The 24986-nt window shown below is 46.5% G+C and overlaps 1 protein-coding gene across 3 annotated transcripts in view; it reads left to right on the forward strand.

Moving 5' to 3' along the window:
- Nucleotides 1-9572: 9572 nt before the first annotated feature.
- Cabin1 (calcineurin binding protein 1) overlaps nucleotides 9573-24986 on the forward strand; it is a 121113-nt gene continuing 105699 nt past the window's right edge. For all 3 annotated transcript variants that reach the window (XM_032888234.1, XM_032888236.1, XM_032888235.1), the window contains exons 1-7: nucleotides 9573-9854; nucleotides 19280-19353; nucleotides 19802-19894; nucleotides 20310-20423; nucleotides 21195-21329; nucleotides 23010-23190; nucleotides 24253-24382. In XM_032888234.1, the coding sequence (XP_032744125.1) occupies nucleotides 19351-19353; nucleotides 19802-19894; nucleotides 20310-20423; nucleotides 21195-21329; nucleotides 23010-23190; nucleotides 24253-24382 (656 nt within the window). In that variant the 5' untranslated portion in view covers nucleotides 9573-9854; nucleotides 19280-19350. The remainder of the gene's footprint in view (nucleotides 9855-19279; nucleotides 19354-19801; nucleotides 19895-20309; nucleotides 20424-21194; nucleotides 21330-23009; nucleotides 23191-24252; nucleotides 24383-24986) is intronic.

Consider the following 24986-nt stretch of genomic DNA (forward strand, 5'->3'; position numbering starts at 1 on the left):
CAGTCTGCGACATTCTCCATGGTTAATTTAATTTGGTCAGGGTCTCTCTTAGAGTTTTATTTACTCTACCTGTCCTGTGAACTTTGAGGTCTGTAAATACAATGTAATTTCCAATCGACCTCTAAATACTTGGCCACACCCTGGCTTACCTTGGCAACGAAAGTAGGGCCGTTGTCTGACCAGATTACCTTGGGCATTCCAAATCGGGGGAAGATTTCTTCCAGTATCTTCTTGATGATTGCAGAGGCCGTCTCTCGTTTGGTGAGGAAAGCTTCTATCTATTCCTGAAAAAGTATCTACAAGCACTAGGAGATACTTGTGATTATATTTTCCTGGTTTTATCTCAGTGAAGTTCACTTTGACTTTTCACTAAACTCTCTAGGTCTCTTTGCCCTGTTTGCTTGCTAAGCATTCACTGTATACTTTCTACTGTCTCTCTGGCTAAAATCTTAAAGTCTATTACATACACTTAACTACTTGGACAAACTTTTTATCTCCTAAATGAATCCATTTCTGTATTTGGCAAAGTGAGTCTTTTCTTTGTTCTCTGGGGAGTATAGCTTTAGCTTTCCCCTCAAGTGTGTCATTGTCTTTTTTTTTTTTTTTTCGTTTAAGCAATTTGGGCCTTTTCTTCTGTTTTACATTCTAAGTGAGGCCATCCCTTAGTCCAATCCCAGTTCCCAGTGGCTGTCTCTTGCAGGCCTGTAACCAGGATAGGCTCCTGCATAGCCATTTCCCGAGCCACTTTATCTGCTTTGTTACTGCCCCATGTCACTGAATCTCTTCCCTCCTTTTTTCCTGGGCAATGAATAGTACTCACAGTTGTTGGCTTCACCAGGGCATCCAAGAGATGGCAAAGGCATCTGCAGTGCTGATGTGCTGGGGTGTAGAAGTTCAGCCATCCCAGATGACATCGTTTTGTCCACCATGGCAGCACCCACTTATCTCTGACCTTCATTCATGAAGAGAACTGTTCCCGTCTGTGACAAGGTCCTCGGCTTTCAGAAGCGGTCAATCAGCCAGTCGCAGAGGTCTTTCCTCCACCCATGGGCTTCTGCCAGTACTTGACACTCGTGCTGTGGTGGCTCCAGGTCCGGACTGGGCAGCAAGGTGACCAGATTGTCCCCACCCGGTGGAGAATCTAGTCCATGCAGCTGACCAGTGGTCCCATCTTTTGGGACACTCTATTCAAAGGCAAACATCAGCCACTCTATCACAGTTTAAGTCCTGGATTGGGTGATAATTGTTAGTGCCGGCTGGCAGGGGTGATATGTTCCAAGCAGAACAGCGCTAAGCCATTCATCTCCCAGCATCAGGTACTGGTGCACTGAGACAGGTCTTAAGCTCCACATACACAGTCTGTAGATATGCATACACATGGCCTCACCCAGCCATTTCAGCCCCACAAGTCATTTTGGGAGCAATTTTCTCATGAGCAAGGGATAGGGGCAGTCAGGGATGACTATGAACTAGTGGGTTACCGGCCCCGCCAAGGTCCACTGTTCTTGGGCAGTCCATAAGTATTGTTCGTTGCCAGTAGCCCCTTACACTCAAGGTCTTTGGATATTGGCCCACTGGGGGGCATAGGAGCACAGAGCATTGGGTCCCTGTATCCACACTTCCCTTCTATCTCTGTACATAGCCAGCACTCTGGGACCAAGCTCTCCAGTGGCCCTCTTGTTCTTTCTTGGGCAGTCCCTGACCCAGTGTCCTTTTTCTTTGCATTAGGCACACTGATCTTTAGCCAGTAATTCTCTTCTGTTGCCAGGTACTATCTTCCTAGGTTCCCTAACTACTGTGGCCAGTATATGTTCCTCTCCCGTCTTTTATCTCTCTTTAGCTCTCTAACTTCCTCTTCTTTTTGTCTCCTTTCTTCCCTAGCTTTCTGCTCTTTTTACCTTCTTTCTCTTTTAACCTTACTTTCTCTGTAACTTATACTAACTCTCAGCAACTTAACTTAACCCTTCAAGTTTCTGTAACATTCTCTTCATATCCTTTCCTTATCTTGGCCAGATTGGTGGGGCACTTTCCAACCCCTCAGAGACCCACCCTTGGAGCCTGGCGGCAGACCTGGAGCACTCCCTACCTTCAGGCGTCTGAAGACAGCAGGTTTCCTCCGTGGTAAAGAAGTCCTGTAACAGTTACTAACAAGCATCTCAAGAGAATCTTGAGAATAGAAGAGGGCAAACAGCATTTAGTCACACAGCTAAACCAGGAGGCCTTTGTACAAATAAGCACAAGCTTTGTCTATGAAACGGAAAGGTGAGCAGAGAGGCAGCAGATCTGTTATCGACTATCTCTCTAGACTTAGATTTTTTCCCTCACGGAGTATCAGCTCCGTGGCTTTGCCTCTCAAGAGAACCAGCCTCCAAATGACACTAGGCTTCTAGTGACAACTAATAACAAAAGGATGGAGAGATGGTTAGAACCTGGTTGCTAGAGTAAGCGGCTGACAAAAGAATCGTAACCGGTTCACCTGGGGCTATCAGGATCTCAGTAGCAGCCCTTTACCAAACTGTCTCACTGGGTTTAAAGGCCCATGGAAAAGAAAACATTAATCCTAATCTTGGCCAGGCAGGCTCCCTTAAAGAACTTCTCTAAATGAGCGCTCTCCTTCTGTGAGCAAATGTCAGAAATTCCTTTCCTGTTCTTGTCTTCCTCATGGTCCTCTCCCACCTCGCTCTCAGCCTTTTCAGATAGTTCCTCCTGTAACATTTCTAACACAGCCTGTCCCTTTTTTATAGCCTGTTGACAGCATTTCTGATCTTTTAGGCAGCTACGCACTAAGTGCCATACCGGCTGAAACTCCGCTTTTAAGATTCCTTACTCCCAAGCAAAATTTAAATCTTTCCCAGTTCCTCACAGCTGGCTGCGAGCACAAGCACAGATAAAACACTATGTTTTTGTTTTGTTTTTTTTTTCTTTCCTTTTTTCAGAGCTGGGGACCGAACCCAGGGCTTTGCGCCTGCTAGGCAAGAGCTCTACCACTGAGCTAAATCCCCAACCCCCACAGGTGCTGGTATTAAAAATTAACTTTGGCTATCAACCAACACACTGCCACTAGAGCGGGGTCCACAAGATTAAGTTTCTTACTCACTAAGCATTAAGGAGACCAAGTAAAACTCTTCGACGAACAAAGCAAACAGTTTCATGATTTCAAACACAGTCGTCGGTCCAAGATTTTAAACACAGTCGTCAGTCCAAATTCAAACACGAAATAAAAGTCAAAAAGACACTAACAGACACCAACACGTCCAGAAAACCACAGTCAGGTCACAAAGAAGACAAACAATTCCAACAGTCAAACAAGTAACAAAGAGACGCGCCGCGCGGCTTCGGTACCAAACTGAAACCAAAAATTCAGACGGAGTCAGCGAGGGTCTTGGATCCTCTACTCCAATAAAATTCAGACGGAGTCATCAAGGGTGCGGATCCCTCCGAAAACGGACGGAGGTGCCACGGATCCGGATCTCCCTCTCCTCCAACCACCCTTGGAACGTCTTCCAGGGCTGCGGGGGAGAAGTCTGAGCTCGTCAGCTCCTTCTCTGGCCCGCCCAGATAGTCCCCAGATCTGAGCCTATTGATCGATCGTTCACAGGACAAGACACAACAGACAAGACAAACGCCGGCCGGCTTACCTCCCGGTGGGTGGTCGGTGATCTCTGGGCGGAGGGTCTCCAAATCCCGGGCGAGACCCCATAATGAAAAGACCCCCGGAGAGGACCTTTCCCTCAGGAGGAGACCCCCAAGCGCCCAATGACCGAACCGAGTCCACTCGGATGCAATCAGCAAGAGGGTTTATTGGAAAACACAGGTACCTGTGGGCACACAGTCTCTTCGGAGGACTTGCGCGCGCAGCAGCTCCAGCATGGGGCTTTTATAGGGATTGGGGAAGCAGAAGCGGGCGTACAGAAGCAGATGCATAGTTACGAGGATTGGTGGATTCAAACGAGGCACATAGACATGTTCACATATGATTGGCTATTTCACATGATGAGGTAATAAGGTATAGCTACACACATTGGCAGGTTTGGGGCGTCCTGGATGTCGGGGACTGGGGGCTTATCTCTTCCTGCCAGGTGGCCTGTGAGTCAGATCAGGTACTCCTGGTCTGTTCTGCATTCCTTTCCTTTTATGGTCTGTTAGTTCTAGCGGCAGGGCGGGGCTGCCTGGGCTTGCTTTTCACAGTGTTTAGTCCTGAGTCTGAATTTAAAACTTATTCTTTTAACTTCATATTTTTAAACCTTAAATCTGTATAATTTTCCTTTCAAGAGGATCTAGAAGCTCCTAGAGGATAGGTAGTAGTGCCCTTATGTTACTGAGGGGGTGATCTCACCCCAGGAGAGTTGAGGAAGTTGGCGGCCTCTGTCCTGGAGAAGAGTGGGATGGATTCGTTACCCAAGGGATCCTTTGGAAGCCTTTCCTCAGCTTGTGCCTCCTGAAACTCGTGAGGTGGTGTTTCTTTTGTGAGATGCTGAGATCAGACGATGGTATGGTCCAGTGCACTGCTGTCTGATTCCCGGCAGGTCACCTGACCTTTCAACCTCACTCCTCCTCTGTACCATATGGAGAGCGAAAATCTCTCCCCTAATGGCTGGAGAATAACCAAGGCATTTTCTCTTGCCTGCATCTCCCCAGCGTTGACATCCTGCTATAGCTAAGCTACAGGAACAAGGAAGGCCCCGATCACTAATACCCCAAGACCTACCATCCTAAGCCCTTTGGATGTCTTCAGAGTTGCTCTACCAGGCCTGAATGGCGGAGGGTGAGCTGGATGCTCATCCCAAACACCCCTCCTTGCAGAGTCAGACTGGTAGATTCCAGGTTCTCCGTGCAGAAATCCTGGTGATCACACAATGGTTTTTCCTCATTCCCGTGTCTAAGACAACTCATTATTTGAATGTGAGTTTTTGACCTCATTCCTACCGTCCTTGGCCTTCTACGGCATCATAGGCATTGGATTTGGCTTCTGAAAAATGGGACTTGGCTGATCATGGAAATGGGACGTTCCCTGTTTTCACGGCTTTGACTCTATGTGGAGGTGAGATTTCAACTCAGCCTGGACTGTGCTTGTCATTCCCAGGCTGGTATTATTCGTCTTGTTCTTTTTTTTTTTCTTTTTTTTTTTCTTTTTTTTTTTCGGAGCTGGGGACAGAACCCAGGGCCTTGCGCTTCCTAGGTAAGGGCTCTACCACTGAGCTAAATCCCCAGCGTATTATTCGTCTTGTTTGGAACTTTATGAACACCCTGATATCCCAAGTGTGATGGTTTGCATATGCTTGGCCCCGGGAGTGGCACTACTAGAAGATGTGGCCTTGTTAGAGGAAGTGTGTCACTGTGGGGATGGGCTTGGAGACCCTGCTGGGGATGCTCAGTCTGTTCCTGGCTCCCTTCAGGTGAAGATGTAGAACTCAGCTCCTCCTGCACCATGCCTGCCTGGATGCTGCCATGTTCCCGCATAATGGACTGAACCTCTGAACCTGTAAGCCAGCCCAATTAAATGTTGTCTTTTACAAAACTTGCACTGGTCATGGTGTCTGTTCACAGCATCGGAACCCCAAGACAGAGTATCTAAATTTTAAATCCACACTTTGTTTTATTAAAAGAGTAGTTTTAAGGGCACTGAGCCATCTCTCTAGCCCGTGATTTGTATTTTTTTTTTTTTTCTTTTTTTCGGAGCTGGGGACCCAGGGCCTTGTGCTGGCTAGGCAAGCGCTCTACCGCTGAGCTAAATCCCCAACCCCCGTGATTTGTATTCTTAATGTGTACCGATGAAATGTCCAATTGGGAATCTTGTTCTGTAGGGCACACATAGTGACTAAAGTCAGTTATCAGTAGACTTTCCCTGGTTTCTGCTTCATATTCTCATCAGCTCTGCTGAAGCCTTTTACTAAACAGAGATGCAGAGTCCCTCCTTCTGGCTTACTGTTCCCGTTGTTCCTGGACTCAGTACTTCAGCCAAGGTGTCCCGATTCCTACAGTAGCTCAAGGGTTGTTTGTGGGTTGAATGTTAGTATCGAGAGACCTGGCGTCTCATGAGTTTAACTTAAGAGATGTTAACAGATGTCTATTCATCCTGCACTAATAACAGACCAAAGGCAGTTACTTAGGTGAGGGTGAATGGGTGGGTGGGGTTACTTACCGAACAGGACGGGCTCGAATGCAGCTGCAGTGCGGGAAGGCCCACCTCAGCGTGGGTGACCACTCAGAAAGCTGCATGCCCACAGCTCCCTGAACGACTTGCAGGCGGCTTGGCTGACACGAAATTCTCCTCTCCCTAGCCACTGTTAACCCTCACATAACCTTGGGAAAGTGGCTCGATTCCCTTTTCTATTTCCGTGATTTAAAAAAAAAAATCCACGGCAAGAAGCAACTTGGAAAGGACTTCGTTTGCTTTATACTTTACAGTTGTAATCCATCGTGCGATAAAGTCAGCGGAATCCGGAGGCAGGAATTGTAGCGTAGGCAATAGATGATGTTTACTGGCTGTGGCGGTTTGAATAGGAATGGCCCCCATGGCCTCCTGTGTTGGAATGCTTGGCCATAGGGAGTGGCACTATTAGGAAGTGTGGCCTTGTTGGAGAAAGTGTGCCGCTGTTGGGGTGAGCTTGGAGGTCTCCTATGTTCAAGCTACGGCCAGTGTGGTACACAGTCTCCTGCTGGCTGTGGACTGAGATGTAGAACTCTCAGCTTGTTCTCCAGCACCATGGCTGCCTGCACGCTGCCATGCTTCCCACCATGGGCGATAATGGACTGAAACTGTAGGCCAGCCCCGATTATACATTATCCTTTATAAGATTTACTGTGGTCATGACGTGATTTCACAGCAATAAGAGCCTAAGACACTGGCTTCCTTTTTTCCCCAATAATAGTTTTAAAAATTCACTTCACAGTCCTGCCACCCTCTTCTCCCAGTTCCACTGCAAATCCTTCTTCCCATTGCTCCTTCCCCTTACCCTCCCCCTTGGGTACCACCCCACCCTGGGACATCTAGTCCCGGCAGGAGACACTGGTTTTCTTTTCATGGCTTTCTCAGCCTGCTTTCATACACAACCCAGGACCATCTGACTAGTGGTAGCACTGCCCACAGAGCTGGGTCCTCCCACACTAATTACTAATCAAGAAAACACCCTACAGATTTGCCTATAGGCTAGTCTGATGGAGGCATTGTCTCAACTGAGGCTCCTCTTCCCAGATAACTCTAGTTTGTATCAAGCTAACAAAATAGCTAAGCTGGGCAGAAGGAGAGCTGAGCATCTTCTAAGTTTCAGAGGCTGACTGGGGCTCATTTAGTTTCCGAGACTTATGATCCAACCTCCTCTCTCTACCAGGGGGTGTTTCAATTCTGAGGACAGGTACACAACACCCAAGGACAGCACTGACGAACTCTCATCTGGACTGAGAGGCAAATGGTCTTACCATAATATTAAATCTGTCAACCCTACCGCACACACTGATATTGCATGTTGGTCTGCATAGAAGAGCCTCTCACTTCTCGAATGTTCTCCCCACCCCAAGGTGGCTCTGAGCTTGGCTGTCTGCCAATTCTGTTCTGTCTGAGGCTCTGGCAGGATCAATATTCTATCACCTTTGAACCCTTGCTCTGTAGATCCCCACATGGGTATCAAACTTTTCACTTAAACCAAGTTTTCAAGAACTGAGTGATGGAAATTGGTTCCAATAAACAGGCCACCCTGGTTTTGAAAATGGGTCTTTCTATGTGACCCTGACTGGCCTGAACTAGCTGTGTAAAACAGACTGGCAGTGTTCCTCTTGCCCCAGCATCCCTAGTGTGCACAGGCAGAGGTCTCACCACCAAAACTCACTATTTACACAATTTTAATGCTACAATATTTTTTGATCTTTCTGTTCCTCCTTCCCCTCTTTCAGTGTATACTTTTCTGAAGTCAAAGTTGGTAATATATTTTTTAACCTCCTGGCATATTAATAAAGCTGTTTTTTTCATACTGGATGGATTGAATCATGCAGCTATTGTTTTTTGTTTTTTGTTTTTTGTTTTTTTTTCGGAGCTGAGGACCGAACCCAGGGCCTTGCGCTTTTGTTTTTTTTTTAAACAAGTTTTTCCCCACATTTTGTTGTTGTTTGGTTGTTTTTTGTTTTTCTACACAGAGTTTCTTTGTGTTGTCCTAGGTGTCCTGGAACTCTGTATATCAGATCTTGAACTCATAGATAACACCTGATCAACCCGGGGTGTGCCGCCATGCCTCGCTTTAAACAAGTTTTCAAACTCTTAAAATATGGTAAAAAAAAAAAAAAGCTGTAACCTTCATTGTTAAAGATGCCCTCTTATGGTGTGGCTGAAGACAGCTTCCATACACTTACATAAAATGAATCCTTTGAACAAATTTTATGTGTATGAGTGTTTTGCCTGTAAGTATGGCTTGTGCACCACATTGTGCAGTGCTAGAAGAAGCCAGCAGAGGCTGGTTGTGAGCGGCTGTGTGAGTGCTGGGATTCAACTATGGCCCTCTGGAAGAGAAGCCAGTGCTCTTAACTGCTGAGCCAGCTCCCAGCTTCTTTCCCCCATATTTATTCTTTTATGAATACATTGTAGCTGTCTTCAGACACACCAGAAGAGAGCATCAGATCCCATTACAGATGGTTGTGAGCCACCATGTGGTTGCTGGGGATTGAACTCAGGACCTCTGGAAGAGCAGGCTCTTAACAGCTGAGCTGTCTCTTCAGCCCACCATGGTTATCTAAATCATCCTTGGAGTCACTAGCCACTTTAAATTCCAGTAGCAAGCTCTTCCCCAAAGAGCTTCATTAATTCTCAAGATACTAACTAACCTATCCTTATCAGGAGATTTTTCAACTCAAAACCTGGCAATCTTCTCTGACATCTTTCTTAAGCGAGTCTGCTCCCATGCCCTTTTGTATTAAAGCCATTTGCGTTTCTAATTCTTTCAGTCCGACCCTAGTTCATACATCTAATACCTGCCTTTGGGAGACAGGCAGGCTTATCTCTGTGAGTTCGAGGATAAACCATAAATACCAAGTTCCAAACCAGGCGGAAGAGGTTTGGCTTGGGCCCTATCTAGTCCTGCCTGCGTGTCACTTAGGTTTTCATTATCTTCAGAACACCTGCTCCGGGTCTTTGGCAGCAATGCCCTTGTTTTGGTGACTGCGGGGGGCCCAGTTTGCAAACACGAGTTCATAAAGCACGCGTGCAAGTAGTAGTGTGTGATGGGTGGGGTGGGTTGGGGTCCACCAGTAACCTTGGCAACCCAGAGATCGAGGCAGGAGGATAGCCACAAGTTCGAAGCTAGTACGGGCTGCACTAGTGAGACACTGCTAAAAACAAACAACAAAACCCAAAGCAAATAAAACAAAACTGTTCAGTCCTGTAGGTAGCGGAGTGCAGAAGCAGCCAGCCAGCTTCCGACGTGCGCGCCAGACACAGCCTTCAAGGAACCTGCTGGTCCGCCCAGACAGCAAGTGGCTCAGGCGCCCACTCCGATTGGCTGACAAGGCCACACTCCAGCCAATGAGAGCGTTCCTTGTTGGTCCGTCGCGCTCAGGAGTCCGGTGCTCCGGCCGTTGCCCTGGAGACGCCGGAAGAGTTCCGGGGAGTGAGGGCTCGGAGGTCTGTGCAGGACTCCGGTGAGCGCGAGGAGGTGGGAGCACGCGACGCCCGCTCTCCATTACGGGCACGGTGGGCCGAAGCCTGGCTCGAGACCCGAAGGCGCTGGCACGGGCCTTCTGCCCACGCCTGCTCCTCCGCGCGCCCCGCCGCTGCGCCCGGAGGCGCCCAGGGTGGGTCACTGGGACCGCAGCTCGAAGCCATCCCTTTCTGTGCGTCCTTTCATTCACCTTCACAGCAGCCCAGAGAGGTGAGTGTGGTGTTAATGCCATTTACAGGGGTGGAAACTGAGGCTGAGGGAAGGTTTTAAACGACTTAAAGTTCCGGTGTGGCTTACCCTGACTGCAGCCATTCTTCTGAACACCCCCTCTATGGATGAGGCAGGTAAAACGACTTTACCTGGAGCTCTCACGTTTCAGCACTTGTGGATTTGGGGGCCGCTTAACTCTTCAAGATGTGACTAATTAGAGGTCAGCAGTGTGACCTATTGAACCTCATGTGGGTAAAGTTCCTTCTATGTGATTGATTACTGTGCTTAGACATAGAATTTAGAATGGTCTCCTTCCGGGGTTGACAAACTCTTGTAGATATATTTTATAATATGTTGTAAATTTAACTAAAAATAACCAATACTTTTAATGGTAAGTGTTTTAGATTTGGGATGACTGTTGCTCAATTATGTTTCATGAAGAAGGCCAAAGACAATATATGAGACAGTGTGTCGCTACAATTTTATTTATAGATACTGAAACTTGAATGGAAATATTTTTCGTGTAATTTTCATGAATCAAGGGTTTGGTCGGTTGGTTGCTTTCCTCATTAGAAATGTAAAAACAAAACAAAACAAAACAAAAGCCATCCTTCTCTCTCGGGCTGTACAGTAGCAGTGGATGGAGAACCTACAGGCCATGTCTAGTCCAGAACTTCACATCATAGAGGGAATGGGCGTGGAGAGGGGCATGTGGGCTAAGTCAGTTTCGCCCACACAGTTCTACCCTAAACTTGAGACTGCCAGAAGATGGGTGTCTTAGTTAGTGTTTTCCTGCTGTGAACAGACACCATGACCAAGGCAATTCATAAGAACAACATTTAATTGGGGCTGGCTTACAGTTTCAGAGGTTCAGTCCATTACCATCAAGGTGGGACAGTGGCAGCATCCAGGCAGGCCTGGTGCAGGAGGAGCTGAGAGTCCTACATTGTCATTTGAAGGCTGCTAGCATAATACTGACTTCCAAGAAGCTAGGACTAGGGTCTTGAAGCCTATGCCCACAGTGACACACCTCCAACAGGGCCACACTTCCAAATAGTGCTACTCCTTGGGCTAAGCATAGGCAAACCATCACACCAGGTGTAGTGGCTTGTGTCTTTAATCCCAAGCTCTCTGGAGGCAGAGACAGGCAGATCTCTGAGTTCAAGGCCAGCCTGGTTTACAGAGCAAGTTCCAGGACAGTCATAGCGAGACCCTATCTTGAAAACTCCCTTACCCCCCCCCCCCAAAAAAAAAAAAAAAAAAAAAAAAAGATCCTCAGGCTCCTAGACCCTAGGAGGCCCTTTGTTGCTTATCATTAACTGGATGACAGTTCTGAGGGGCTTAAAGTGCTTTTCTTTATTATGATCTTGAGCAATGGAAACTGTTCTTCAAAGAGTTTGGAAACAGACCCTCTATGTCAGTGCATGCTTTTAATCTCAGACCTTAGGAGGAAGAGGCATGTGGTTCTGTAAATTCCAGGCAGCCTGGTCTATATAGCAAGTCCAGGCCCAGTCAGCTGGTGCTACGTAAATTCTGTGTTTTTAAAAAAGAAAGAGGTGGGGGTTGTCTTGATAATTTAAAATGATTAATGTGTTGTTCTTAGAAAACTGCAACAGCTAGGCTGGGAATTGATAAATGATTATAGATTAAACACCCCAATTTGAAAATCTGAATTTCACCCAAGTCCAAAACTCTTTGAGTGCAGATGTGACTGTGGAAATTCTGCGTCATGAAACTTTGTTCCTTGTACAAGTTATTAAACATTTTATGTAAAATTATCTTCAGGCTATGTGGCTGAAGTATATGATGAAGTAAATTTCGTGAGAAGGATGCCCTTGAACTTGCACTATCTCCCAGTGTCTCTTTCTCCTGAATGCTGGGATGACGGGACACCAAGCCCAGCTTTAAAAAAAAAAGTATTTGATTGATAGGTTATCTCCTGTATGAGATGCGTGTGGGGCGTGAGTGCCGCAGCAGCAACTGGAGGTCAGAGGACAGCGTCGTGCATATTCCAGGGATAGAACTCAGGTTCCTTTATCGTCTTAGCCACCTCGAAGCTGTCACGGTGTTTGCTGCCTGCCAAGCCCGAGTTACCGTAAGCACCACCTCTTCAAGGTCACACTGTGTGCCAGCCTTGCCCCACTGAGGTCCAGGAACCCTTTGGGGAGCAGGCTGAAATTGACCCTAAACCGTAGCGCACACACACTTGAACACAGTTCTGGACCTAATCTCTTTGTTGTTGCATCTACTGGTTGGTACCTCTCGTTTCAGCCATTAAGGCTTTATGTAGCCTGTGCTAATATACTGTGTGTACTAATGGCTTACTGTGTGTGTACTAATGGCTTACTGTGTGTGTATATTTTGTGTTTATAATATTGGTTAAAGCTTATACCCTTCTTAGAAGGTTTTTTTTATACTTTGTTCCTAGGTAGTCGTACGCTTTATTTTTCTAAATGGTCCTTAGTGCCATCTTGTCTTGGTGTTTCTATTGGGACACCTTCGCATAGCTGAGCCCTACCTGAGGAGAAGTCCATTGCATTCATGTTCACACTTTGAGTTGTGCTTTACAATTTTCCCTGCATACGATGCAGATCTCTTACTGAGGACTTCATCTTGTTGCTCCGGCGAATAGGATATTTGCTTGTATGTACGCATCGATTTTTATATTAATCTGTAAATTATTTTAATTTTAAAATTATGTATGTGTGTAGGTCTGTGTGCATGTATGTTCACAGGATGTAGATGTCCAGGGAAGCCTGGAGAGTGCATCAGCTCTTCAGGAGCTGGAGTTACAGATGGCTGGACTACCCGATGTTGGTGCTGGGAACCAAACTGTGTCCTCTGCTAGAGTAATCGATGCTCTTCTCTGCTGAGCCAGGCTCCAGCTCTGTACTCATCAGCTAATGGCTTACTGTGTATGTACCAATGGCTTACTGTGCATGTCCTAATGGTATACTGTGTGTGTACTAATGTCTTACTGTGTATGTACTAATGGTATACTGTGTATGTACTAATGGCTTACTTTGTGTGTACTAATGGCTTACTGTGTATGTACTAATGGTATACTGTGTGTGTACTAATGGCTTACTGTGTGTGTACTAATGGCTTACTGTGTATGTACTAATGGTATACTGTGTGTGTACTAATGGCTTACTGTGTATGTACTAATGGCTTACTGTGTGTGTACTAATGGTATACTGTGTGTGTACTAATGGTATACTGTGTGTGTACTAATGGCTTACTGTGTGTGTACTAATGGCGTACTGTGTGTGTACTAATGGCTTACTGTGTGTGTACTAATGGTTTACTGTGTGTGTACTAATGGCTTACTGTGTGTGTACTAATGGCTTACTGTGTGTGTACTAATGGCTTACTGTGTGTGTACTAATGGCTTACTGTGTGTGTACTAATGGCTTACTGTGTGTGTACTAATGGCTTACTGTGTGTGTACTAATGGCTTACTGTGTGTGTACTAATGGCTTACTGTGTGTGTACTAATGGCTTACTGTGTGTGTACTAATGGCTTACTGTGTGTGTACTAATGGCTTACTGTGTGTGTACTAATGGCTTACTGTGTATGTACTAATAGCATACTGTGTGTGTACTAATGGCTTACTATGTATGTACTAATGGCTTACTGTGTATGTATTAATGGTATACTGTGTGTGTACTAATGGCTTACTGTATATGTACTAATAGTATACTGTGTGTGTACTAATGGTATACTGTGTGTGTACTAATGGCTTACTGTATATGTACTAATAGTATACTGTGTGTGTACTAATGGCTTACTGTGTGTGTACTAATGGCTTACTTTGTGTGTACTAATGGCTTACTGTGTGTATACTAATGGCTTACTGTGTATGTACTAATGGTGTGTTGTGCTCTGTTACTGAGTTCTTTTATTAGTGTATGGGTTAGTGGATTTTTAAAAAATGTATTCTATTTTATTATTGGCAATTAGTACCACTTTTCTTGGGTTTCTTTGTTTTGTTTTTGTTTTGTTTTGTTTTATTTTGGTCTTATTGTTTCAAGACAGGGTTTCTTTGTGTCTCCTGTCTTGGAACTCACTCTGTAGACCAGGCTGACTGGCCTTGAACTCACAGAGATCCACCTGCCTCAACCTCTAGAATGCTGGAATTAAAAGCATATGTCACTGTCACCTAATTAGTAACACTTTTACTTCTTAGTCAACTCTTTTTTTTTCCACAGGATCTCACAATATAGCCCAGGCTAGCTGTGAGCCCACAGTCTACTGCCTCAGCCTTCCATTGCTGGGGTTACAGTGGTGAGAGTAAATGTAGCCTTTATACCCATGCTTAAACCTCAGTTTGCTTTTCCTATCCTCACTGCATTGGCTGATCGCCCTAGTGCCGTAGTGGGTACAGAGGTAGTGGTCATCCGACTTTATCCTTGATAGCAATGGAAATGTGTGAAGTGCTGTCCATTAAATACTCTTCTGGCTTCAGGACCAAGGTATACATTTCTGTTTTATCATGATAAGAAGTTATTCTTCTTTTCACATTTTTTTCAAAAGATTTTTGGTTGTTCTTGCTTATCGCTATTGAATTTGATCATTTTTTAACCTGAAGAATAAATTCATTTTAAATTACCTTATTGTGTACCTGCTTGACTATATGCGCACCATGAGCATACAGTACCTGTAGAGGCCAGAAGAGGGCACTGGATCCCACGGAACTGGGTTACAGGAGGTTGTGAGTCACCTGATATGTGAGCTAAACCTTGGTCCTCGGCTGGAGCAGCCAGCACAGCCAGCGCTTTTAAATGCTACGCTGTGTCTGTATGGAAATAACTGATGACTCTTTCCACTTAGATGACTTAATCGTTTTCATTTTTATATTGTTATGTTTCTTTTATTTTAGATTGATTTGCTTTTGTTAATGTAGACAGGGTCTCACTTTATAGCTCAATCTATACATGAGCTTAATCTTCCTGCTTGCTGGCCATGATACCTGCAGTGTTGTCCATTATACTTAAACAATTTTAAATGGATGGCTCTTCCTCCTTGTTGATGGTAGTGAATAATGGCCCACGTACACACATACATATGTACTTATATAAGCATATGTGCATATTGCTTGCATGTGTATAAGTTTGTGTGTATATTTCTCTCTCTCTCTCTCTCTCTCTCTCTCTCTCTCTCTCTCTCTCTCTCTCTCTCTCTCTCTCTCTCGCTCGCTCCCTCTCTGTATGTAGGTCATTGATGACTATTGGAAGTCATGCTCCACTTTTTAAGACAGGATCTCTCACTGAACCTTGACTTATCAGTAGCTAGACTAGCTGACCTGAGAGCTCCAGGGGTCTTCTTCTTTTTTTTTTTTTTCAAAGATTTATTCATTTATTATATATGAGTACACTGTAACTGCCTTCAGACACACCAGAAGAGGGCTTCGGATCTCTTTACAGATGGTTGTGAGCCACCATGTGGTTGCTGGGAATTGAACTCAGGACCTCTGGAAGAGCAGTCAGTGCTCTTAACCACTGAGCCATCTCTCCAGCCCTCCAGGGGTCTTGTTGTCTCTGCTCCCTAGTCCTAGGCTTACAGATGCATGCTGGAGCTCTGAACTCAGGACCTCATATTTGCACAGCAAACTTTATCAATGGCGTCTCAGCCCTTAGGCTTTGATCAGAACTCTCTTGGTTTTAATAACGCTTATGGAAGGTAGGTGTGTGTGTGTGTGTGTGTGTGTGTGTGTGTGTGTGTGTGTGTGTGTTGGATGGTGTGGTGGTTTGAATAGGAATGGCCCCCATAGACTCTTGTGTTTGAATGCTTGGCCATGGGGAGTGACACTGTTAGGAGGAAGTGTGTCACTGTGGGGGTGGGCTTTGGTATCTTCAGTACTCAAGCTATATCCTCTTCTGCCTGTGGATCAAAATGAATTCTTGGCTCCTTCTCCAGCACCATGTCTGCCTGCCCTCCCATGCTTCCCACAGTGACAGTGGACTGAACCTCTGAAACTGTTAGCCAGCCCCAATTAAATGTTGTTCCTTATAAGAGTTCCTGTGGTTGTGGTACCTCTTCATAGTAATGAAACCCAAACTAAGGCAGGTGGGCATACACTTGCCACAGTCTACATGCAGGGGTCAGGGGACAGCTGGGTGGAGGTTGGCTTCTTTTCCATATTTATGTGGGTTCTGGGGATTGAACTCGGGTTGTTAAAGCTTGTGCCTTTTCAGGCTGAGTCATCTGTCTAGCCTTTCACCTTGTTTTGAAATCAAGGTCTCTCTTGTTTGCCGTTGTGTTTATCAGGCTGGCCAGCCGGGGCCTGTGAGCTTCCAGGGTATCTCCTGTCTTGCTACAGGAGCACTGGGGTCAGACATGAGATTTCTGATTTTTAGTATGTGTATGGGTATGTGTGTATGTGCAAATGGTGCAGGTGCCCCACGGGGCCAGAAGAGGGTGTCACATCTTCTGGAGTTGGAGTTACAGGTGGTTGTGAGTTGCCTGACAGGGGGACTGAGCCTGTGTCCTCTACAGGAGCTGAGTACTCCTTAGCACTGAACTCTCTCTTGGTCCCAGCCCCATTATCTCGCTGCACTGTTACATTAGGAACCAGATTTCAGTGTTAGTTTTGGAGGGTATAATAATACTCAAGCCACAGTATTCTCCAGTCACCCCTTCTTTGTTCTGAGCACACTGTGTAAAAAACATACATGAAAATTTGTTGTTGTCTTAATAAAATATCAAATGTTAGATTTTGCCAATAAAGTCTTGGGAGCCGGGTGCTAGGGGGAAAGCCTGCTCACTCAGAGAGGCAGAGAGAGCGCCCAGCTGACCTTCCCCCTCAGCCGATGTCCCAAAGAGAAAAATAAGTTCTCCTTCTCCACTTTGTCTCAAAATCCCTCAAATTGAATGTCCCTCCCTTCTACTTCCTGTGGCCTCACTATCTGTCCTCCTGACTTCCTCTCTATGGTTTTTCTCTATGTTCTTCCCTGTCCACTGGTTGCTTGCTCCTCCTCTTGACCTATGGTTGACTTTATTTAATCCTGTTTACAAAAACCAGAAAGCTCTTGGATTAGGAGTGTGTTCTAGGGCTCAGCCACCCCATAACTAGAAATAGGTTTTCCCAGTGAATAGCAGAATCTCGGGGTTCACAGTGTGAACAACAAATGCTTTTCGTTCGTAATGCCAAAGACAACAATAATAAAATAGTGATGATAATAAAGTCACAAGGTGTGGCTGTTTCAATGGCACCAGTTTGCCAGGTGCTCCCACTTTTCTTTTTTCTTTTTTTTTAAGTTTCAAAAGACTTTCTTTAATAAATAAAGAAAATAACTTTAAAGAGTAAACTTGTAGGGTGTGGTGATGGCTCACCAGTGAAGAGCACTTATTACTTTTCAGTTTTCTGGATTTGCTTCCCAGAGCCCACATGATAGCTCACAACCGTCCGTAACTCTGGTCAGGGGAATCTGATGGTTTCTTATTCCCTCAGGTACCAGGTACACACATGGCCACTTTCCTGGATAACCACGGCTGAGGTGAACACAGATGCTTTTCTCTCGTGCTAGTTACTAATATTAACTTTAGGGTACACATTACGAATTGCACAGTAACCTTTTGCTATGGGGACTGTCTCCATACAAGAGCATGCCTCTGGCAGAGGATGCTTCACTTCTCTCCACAGGAGAAGTGCAGCAAACACTTGGTGCTGAGCCCCGGTTCTAATTCATGCACGTGACACGTCCAGGTTAGGGAATCACCGTGGTTTTAACCATGAGCAGCTTCACTGCCCTCTCTCAGCCTGGAGGCAGAAAGCAAGGCTTCCAGGAGAGAATGCTCGTCCTGGAGGAGACCGCGCTCAAAGTACCTGAATCCAGCTGAGTGGGAAAACATCCCAGGGAACCAAGGAAACACTCCTAGGGGACACAGACACAGACACAGACACAGACACACACACACACACACAGAGACACACACACATATACCACATACACACACACACACACAGACACACACACACACATACACCACACACACACAATACACACACACACACATACACACACACACACACACACCACATACACACACACCACACACACACACACACACACATACACACACACCACATACACACACACACACACACACACACACACACACACACACACACACACACACACACACACACACACACACACACGTTCAGGGTTGCTCTCAAGGGTTAAGAGACCACAGCACAGTTTAAGAGATTTCCTGAGAAGTAAGGAAGTTGATAGAAACACAGTCACCTCCGTGAAAGCTCTTGTGGGTCAGACTGCTGCTGGACCTGGGTTTGAGAAGTGAAGCTGCAGAGGGAGAGGGGAAGGGGCAGTACTGGGTTTGTGTGATCAAATGGACACATGGACAGTAGTCCAGAAAAACCGGAGAGCAGGTCACAGTTCTGAACTGAAGCTCCTGGGAAAGTTGGGAGTGCCCTGCCTGACACGGCAGAGGGTCAGTGATAGGTTGGAAGGGGGCTCTTGCCGGTGCAGTGCTAGGTGGGTGCCAACCTTTTTCCTTAGTTTGGTGTGTCTGGTACATTCTTGGGGCTAGTTTTCCTGGTAACACTTTACTGTGCTCATGTGCTCCTACAGTCCTAGGTCACCTCATACATCTATAAGGTGGCAACCTTTCTACTCCCAGGAATAAGTCATCTATGTGTCTGTGTTGTGTGGCTTGTGTTAGACAGATGTGCAGTTCACATGTTCACCATGAATAGCCATTCTCCATTCTAGAAATGGGAGTCAAAGCTGCTTGTAAAATGGAGTTTCTGAGGGCAAGGCACAGCCTATAAAACCCTATATTTTACACAGTATAGCCTTAGGGCAGGGCACAGCCTGATGTCAGCATTCTCCTTCCCTGCTGATCGATTTCATCTATTCCAGAGACGGTACGCACCTGGATGCAGACACTGTTGACTGCTTTGCATATGACGTCGTTCGCTTGGCTTAGTGTTACAGGTTCTTCATGTGCGTGCTCCAGGGTGTTACTCTCTGTGAATGGACACTGTTCCTTAAAGACTTTCCACGGTTTATTCATTATGGATGTCCTGTGGCCCCACCTTTTAGCTCTTAGAATAATGCTGTGCCCGTTTATAAGCAGGTTTTGTTGTGGACATGTTTTCTTTTCCTCTGAGTGGATGCATAGCAGTGGGGTTCCAGATCATAGGCTAATTCTGTCTGGGATTTTGAGAACCTTCTGATGTGTTTTCCATAGGGACTGTTTTATATTTCCAGGAGCAACATAGGAAGTTTTAATTTCTCTACTGTCTTACCAATCCCATCATCTTTTATAGCCTTCAAACTGGTTTGTCTTCTTGTTTGTTTGTTTGTTTTTCTCCTAATATTTCTAAGACAGAGGTGGGCCTGAGTACTGTACGTTCCTGGCTCTTCTGAACCCCTTTGTCCTGTATCCTCTTTAGGGACTGTCAACTGGCACATCCCCCACCAGTGATGGGAAGTGATCCTCCGTGGTGGCGCTGAATCTCTGAATATGGTAAGGCCTATGTTGTTGGTGACAGTGTTTGTTACTCTGCTCCTGGGGTTAGGGGCATTTGTCCCGTGCAGCTTTTCTTCCTGGAAGGCTGTTGGTGCACCTGTGGGTGAGGATGCTGGTCTGGCTGCTGTTTGTAAGCCATCAGTCACACTGGTGCAAAGACACAACATTGATGTGTTTTATTGGAGTTGTTACTATAATATCCTGGTCTTCTGTGTTGTGTAGAAACTGGGGCTCCCAGCCTGTGTTCTCTTTGTGGGGGACAGTGTCCAGGATATACTTTCCACTCTTGGTTGGTGTCCCAGAGACAAATTCTCATCCTGGATTTTTCCTCGGGGTGATTGTTGGTGGTTCTTCCTCCACAGCTTTTCATAGCCGAGCGTTTATCTGAAGCATAGATTGTATTCATCTGAGCACTGTGCTGCTATTCCTTTGAATTCATTTCTAGATTCGAATTGCAGCCTTAAATGCCAGCTCCACAATTGAAGATGACCATGAAGGAAGCTTTAAAAGTCACAAAATCCAGACAAAGGAGGCTCAGGTATGCAGTGTGAGATCTTCTTCCGAGGGAGCTCTCGATGCTCGTTTTACATGAATCCCAGTGTGTCCTTAGTGGAGTTGTAGGTGGGGATGGCACGGTGAAGATGGCTGGCTCTCCACCTCGCGTTGAACTTGTCTCACGCAGGAGACAGCCATGCCGAGAACTGTGTGCCCTGCTCTTTGTGTTGTTGCCCCTTGTCCACGCCTGACCCCCACCCCTGGTGCATGTGCGTGTGTGCAGGACTCTTTCCGGTAATGGGGTCTGAACACTGAGTAGTAGGTTTTCTTTGACTGTAGAGGCTGTAGCTGACAATTAACTTAGCAGTCACTCATAGCCTTCCCTTTACATACATTTTTTTTTTATTTAAAAGATCAAGTTTTGTGTATTGTGAAAACTTCTCCATCTGGGTTTTCAGGAAGCAGAAGCCTTTGCCCTATACCACAAGGCCCTGGATCTACAGAAACATGACAGGTTTGAGGAGTCTGCCAAGGCCTACCATGAACTCCTGGAGGCTCGCCTGCTGCGAGAGGTGAGGCACTAGTGGCCTGGGCTTTGTTTTTTTTAGACAGAGTCTCACTTTGAAGTCCAGACTAGCTTGAAACTCAGGGTTCTCCTAGATGCTTGGATTACAGGCATGCAACACCCTTCCCAGTGCTTTTCAGTGTCTGTCTCTCTGTTTTACACATGTGGACATATGTGTAACATGTGTGTAAACATACGTTTGTTTGGTTTTAGTTTTTTTCTTGAGACAGGGCTTCATGTGGTCCGTGCTAGTCTTGAACGGGCTATGTAGCCACAGCTAGCCTTGAAGTGACTGATTGTCTACCCCTACCTCCTGCGTGATGAGTGCTGGCTATCCTGGCTCTTCTGTGGACAGACAGGCCTGTAACTATCACAGTTCCGCCTGTGTCTGCCTCCTGAGTGTTGTGATTAAAGGTGCATACTGCCACGCCTGGCTGCTGTTTTTGTTTTTAAAACACTTGTCCCTGAATAGGGGGAACTGGCTGGGCTAGGTTTTCAGAACCAATAAATGTTAGCAGCTAAACTGAGCATTCAGATATGGCAGCAGTGGTAGAGAGGGGTCCCTGTCTTTCTTTGTCACCAACCTTCTGCAGAGTGCTTCATGGTGGTTTGGCCTCTCTTTATGTGAAAGAGCTTTTGGGTCTGCTTAGACTATATGTAGCACCCTCATTTCCAGGTGAGGTGGATCTAGGTGTCTCAAGCAGGAAGCCAGCATCCTATCGGTCGCTTGCTGCGGCTGTAGGGCCATGGTGTCACTTTTGCCTCTGTCTGCTCTCAGGCAGTTTCATCCGGAGATGAGAAGGAAGGGCTGAAGCACCCTGGACTGATACTGAAATATTCTACGTATAAGAACCTGGCCCAGCTGGCAGCCCAGCGGGAGGACCTGGAGACAGCCATGGAGTTTTATTTGGAGGTATGGAGATGGTAGTATTCAAACTTCCTGTGTAGGAAATTGATGAAAAGGACATGAAGTGGTCCTGTTACCTGAAGAGACTTTGTAGCGGTGTCCCCCCAGCCAGGCTCCTGAACCCGAGCATTGAACACAGCAAGGCCTGGAAGGCAGACAGGGTTAGAGACTGAGACGGGCCGCAGTGCAGAGGACGAATGTCAAGTCCTCTGCCATCACGTGGCTTATTCCAGTGCATTTGAATATCTCGCTAATGAGAGGAGACAGAGCTAACCCTGGGCCTTGGGACCTGTCTGTAAGCCAAGCCGTGCAGGGCTGAGGCTGGAGACTCACATAGCAGGTAACAAGTTGGTGATCTAGGGTGAAGACCGGAGCCTGACAGCCGTATCTGGTGCACTCTAGTCATAACGACGCTGGTGATATTTCTGTTGTCATCTCTGTGTGTCCCCCATAGTGTGCCAAGATCAGTCTTCTGCCATCTTGAGAGAGGGTGAGCCTAGCCTCATTTCAGTGATGAGGACCCAGGCTTAGGTTATTCTGCTAATGAGTGTTGGAACAGTGATGAGGACTAAGGTCTTCTCTGACTCTTCTGGAATTCTGTTAGACGCCTGTATTATTCTTTGAATTCTATTCCTTTTACTTCTTTCGATATCCTTTAAAGGTTTAGTGTGTCATTTCATTATGTGTGTGTGTGAGTGTGAGTGTGGGCATTTGCCAATGCTTTGCCTCAGAGCCTCCCAGAGCTGGAGGTGGTCGTGAGCTGAGGACCAGAGTTCCGTCCTCTGCAAGAGCAGCGAGGGCTCCTGACCTGTGAGCCACCCTTTCAGCAGCTCCTTCCACCCCCCGAGTATGTGGTGCACATGCCAGAGGTCAATGTCGGTGCCAGCCTCAGGAACATGCCCAGCTATTTTAGTTCAGGGTCTCTTACTGACCATGAGCTCAACACTTAGAACTTGTCTGGTTGGCCGGTAGGTCTCAGAGAGTCACCTGTGTCTGCCGCTCCAGCCCTAGGGACAAGCATGGTCAGCATGTTCTTGGGTTTTGAGGATCAAACTTGGGTTCTTGCGTTTGTCAGGCAAGCACTTTGCCAGGGGAGTTTTCCCCTAAGGCCCTCTTTTGCTTCTTGACTTATTAAATATGTAAGGAACACACAGATGTTTCCATTATGTTGAGAAAATGTTCTAAACTAAATAAATTAGCTCCTGTAACATTTAAAAAAACCAGTTTCGTGAGGTAGTTGACCTGTATTCCAGGGCTGATCCTCCTCCTCTTCCCGAGTGTGGGATTGCAGACAGGGGGCATCCAGCCAGGTTTATTATGTAACTTGTATGTCTTGAGGAGGATTTCATTATGTAGCCTATGCTGTCCTGAAACTGACTTTGTAGCCCACGTTGGCCTTGAACTTACTGTCCTCCTGCCTCAGCCTCCAGAGTGTTGGGACCACAGGTATGAGTCATCAAGCTCTGTTTCATGTGGCTTTTTAAGTGTCATTTCTCTGGGTCTTGGAAACGTGACTCTAGGAAAGTGAGCCAGCCTTGTTAGTTGTAAGTAGGGACACTGCCTTGCCATTTTCCTGGGTGATTTAAACAGCTGGACCAGTGCCGTGTTCCTTTTATCCCCACCTTGTGTGTTCAATGTAAAATCTAATCCAGCGCATACATGAACCTCTGCTTACTCTGCTTTTAGGCTGTGATGCTGGATTCCACAGACGTCAACCTTTGGTACAAGATTGGACATGTGGCCCTGAGGCTCATCCGGCTTCCCCTGGCTCGCCATGCTTTTGAGGAAGGGCTCCGGTGTAATCCTGACCACTGGCCCTGCTTGGACAACCTCATCACTGTTTTGTACACCCTCAGCGATTACACAAGTGAGTCGGGCAGAGGAGGGAGGTTGACGTGGGTACGCTGTAGACGCTCTGTCAAACCGAGGGAGCGTGGAGAGGTCCTTGCATGCCTGACTCATTCTCTTTCCCAGTCCTCGCTGCCGGGTGCTTTAAGTTACCAGTGAGTGACGAGCTGTTACATCTCTAAGGGACTCCTCCTGTTCCCTTTGTGCACCGTCTTTTTGGGCTGCTGTCTCCCCCCGCCCCCCCGAAAAAGTCTCCTGTCATCCAGGCTGGTCTTGAACTCACAATGCCTGCCACATCGAGCGGCTTACGGGAGACATTTATTTCTCATAGCTTTGGAGGCTAAGGTTAAGTCTAAGCCTTGAGATCAGGGTGCTAGTAGATCATGCCTGGGTCCGCCTCCTCCTTGCTGAATCTTTACTTGATGGGGATGGGGTTGGAAGAGAAGAGGGAAGGTGGGAATACTTCACACGTATGTGACACTAGAGGTATAATTCATCCTGAAGCAGAATACTTCTCTACCCGTGGGCCTGTTAAGCCAGAAAGTTTATGTGCTCTAAAATACAGAGGTGGACATTTGTAGGATAAGCATTTCCTTGTCTATCCCAAAAGTGAGACATAGGAAAGGGAGTGAAAAGTCCCAGAACTTGAGAAGGCAGATCTCATTGTGAGTAGCTTCAGGGGTAATTTGATGCTCTGCCCCCTAGGCTCACTGGTGGCAATGTCAGTCTCATAGCCGAGGTGTCCCGATGTCTTCAAGGCTGTTTTCCCATTAGTCAGTGCGCGCCCATGGTGGGAGCTTAGACATTCTTTGCAGTGGTTATTCAATCTTGAGTCATGGGTCAGGGCTGTACAGGAAGGTCACACGATCTGTTTGCCTCTGGCACTGGGTGTTCTCAGCTGTTCTGTCTGTTCTAGACACTGTATCCCAGCAGTCTTTACTGTCTGTCCCACCATCACTGTTGTGCATTCTTTGATTCCAGTGTGGGAACTTTTCCTAGTGTCGACCAGCAAGGCTGGAGTTCTGAAGGCAGTCTTAGCTCCTGAACTGTTTCGTTTGGTTTTGTTTTGTTTTCCTGCTAGCGTGTCTTTACTTCATCTGCAAAGCACTGGAGAAAGACTGCCGCTACAGCAAAGGCCTGGTTCTCAAGGAGAAGATTTTTGAAGAGCAACCTTGTCTCCGAAAGGACTCACTCCGAATGTTCCTCAAATGGTAAAGCCTACATCACATCACATGTGTGGTTAGGACGCATCAGGAGCATCTGTCATCTCCTTCTCTGTCCTGATGTATGTGTGATTGGAGACCCTGAGCGCCAGGGCTTCATCACCTGGCCGTCCTCATCAACTAGCTTGCTTTAACCTGCTTGCTTTTTGTTTGGTGGAGTTAGGTGATAGGAATTGAACTCAGGGTCACAGTTCCTGCCAAGATTTTTTTTTTTTTTAGTTTTGGGATTCTCGATCTCCCAAATTTTTTTTTTTTTTTTTTTTTTCAGAGCTGAGGACCGAACCCAGGGCCTTGTGCTTGCTAGGCAAGCGCTCTACCACTGAGCTAAATCCCCAACCCGCCAAGATTTTTTTATCAGTACTGCTCAGATTCAGTATCCCAAACACACCCTGATTGTATGCCAGCCCCTGCCATGCCCAGAGCAAAGCTCCCTCCTACCTGTACCATCCAGAGGCTCCTGCAGCCTGGGCCCTCCCTCTCTCCCTTTGCCTCTTGCTTTTCCCTCTCAGCCTCCTTTTGTCAGAGCTGCTTCTGACCCCTGGAATTCCTCCCGGCCCTCGTGTGAGCATCCTGTGTCTTCAGTCTGGCTCTG

The sequence above is a fragment of the Rattus rattus genome, chromosome 18 (genome assembly GCF_011064425.1).
Source record: "Rattus rattus isolate New Zealand chromosome 18, Rrattus_CSIRO_v1, whole genome shotgun sequence".
NCBI classification, from domain to species: Eukaryota; Metazoa; Chordata; class Mammalia; order Rodentia; family Muridae; genus Rattus; species Rattus rattus.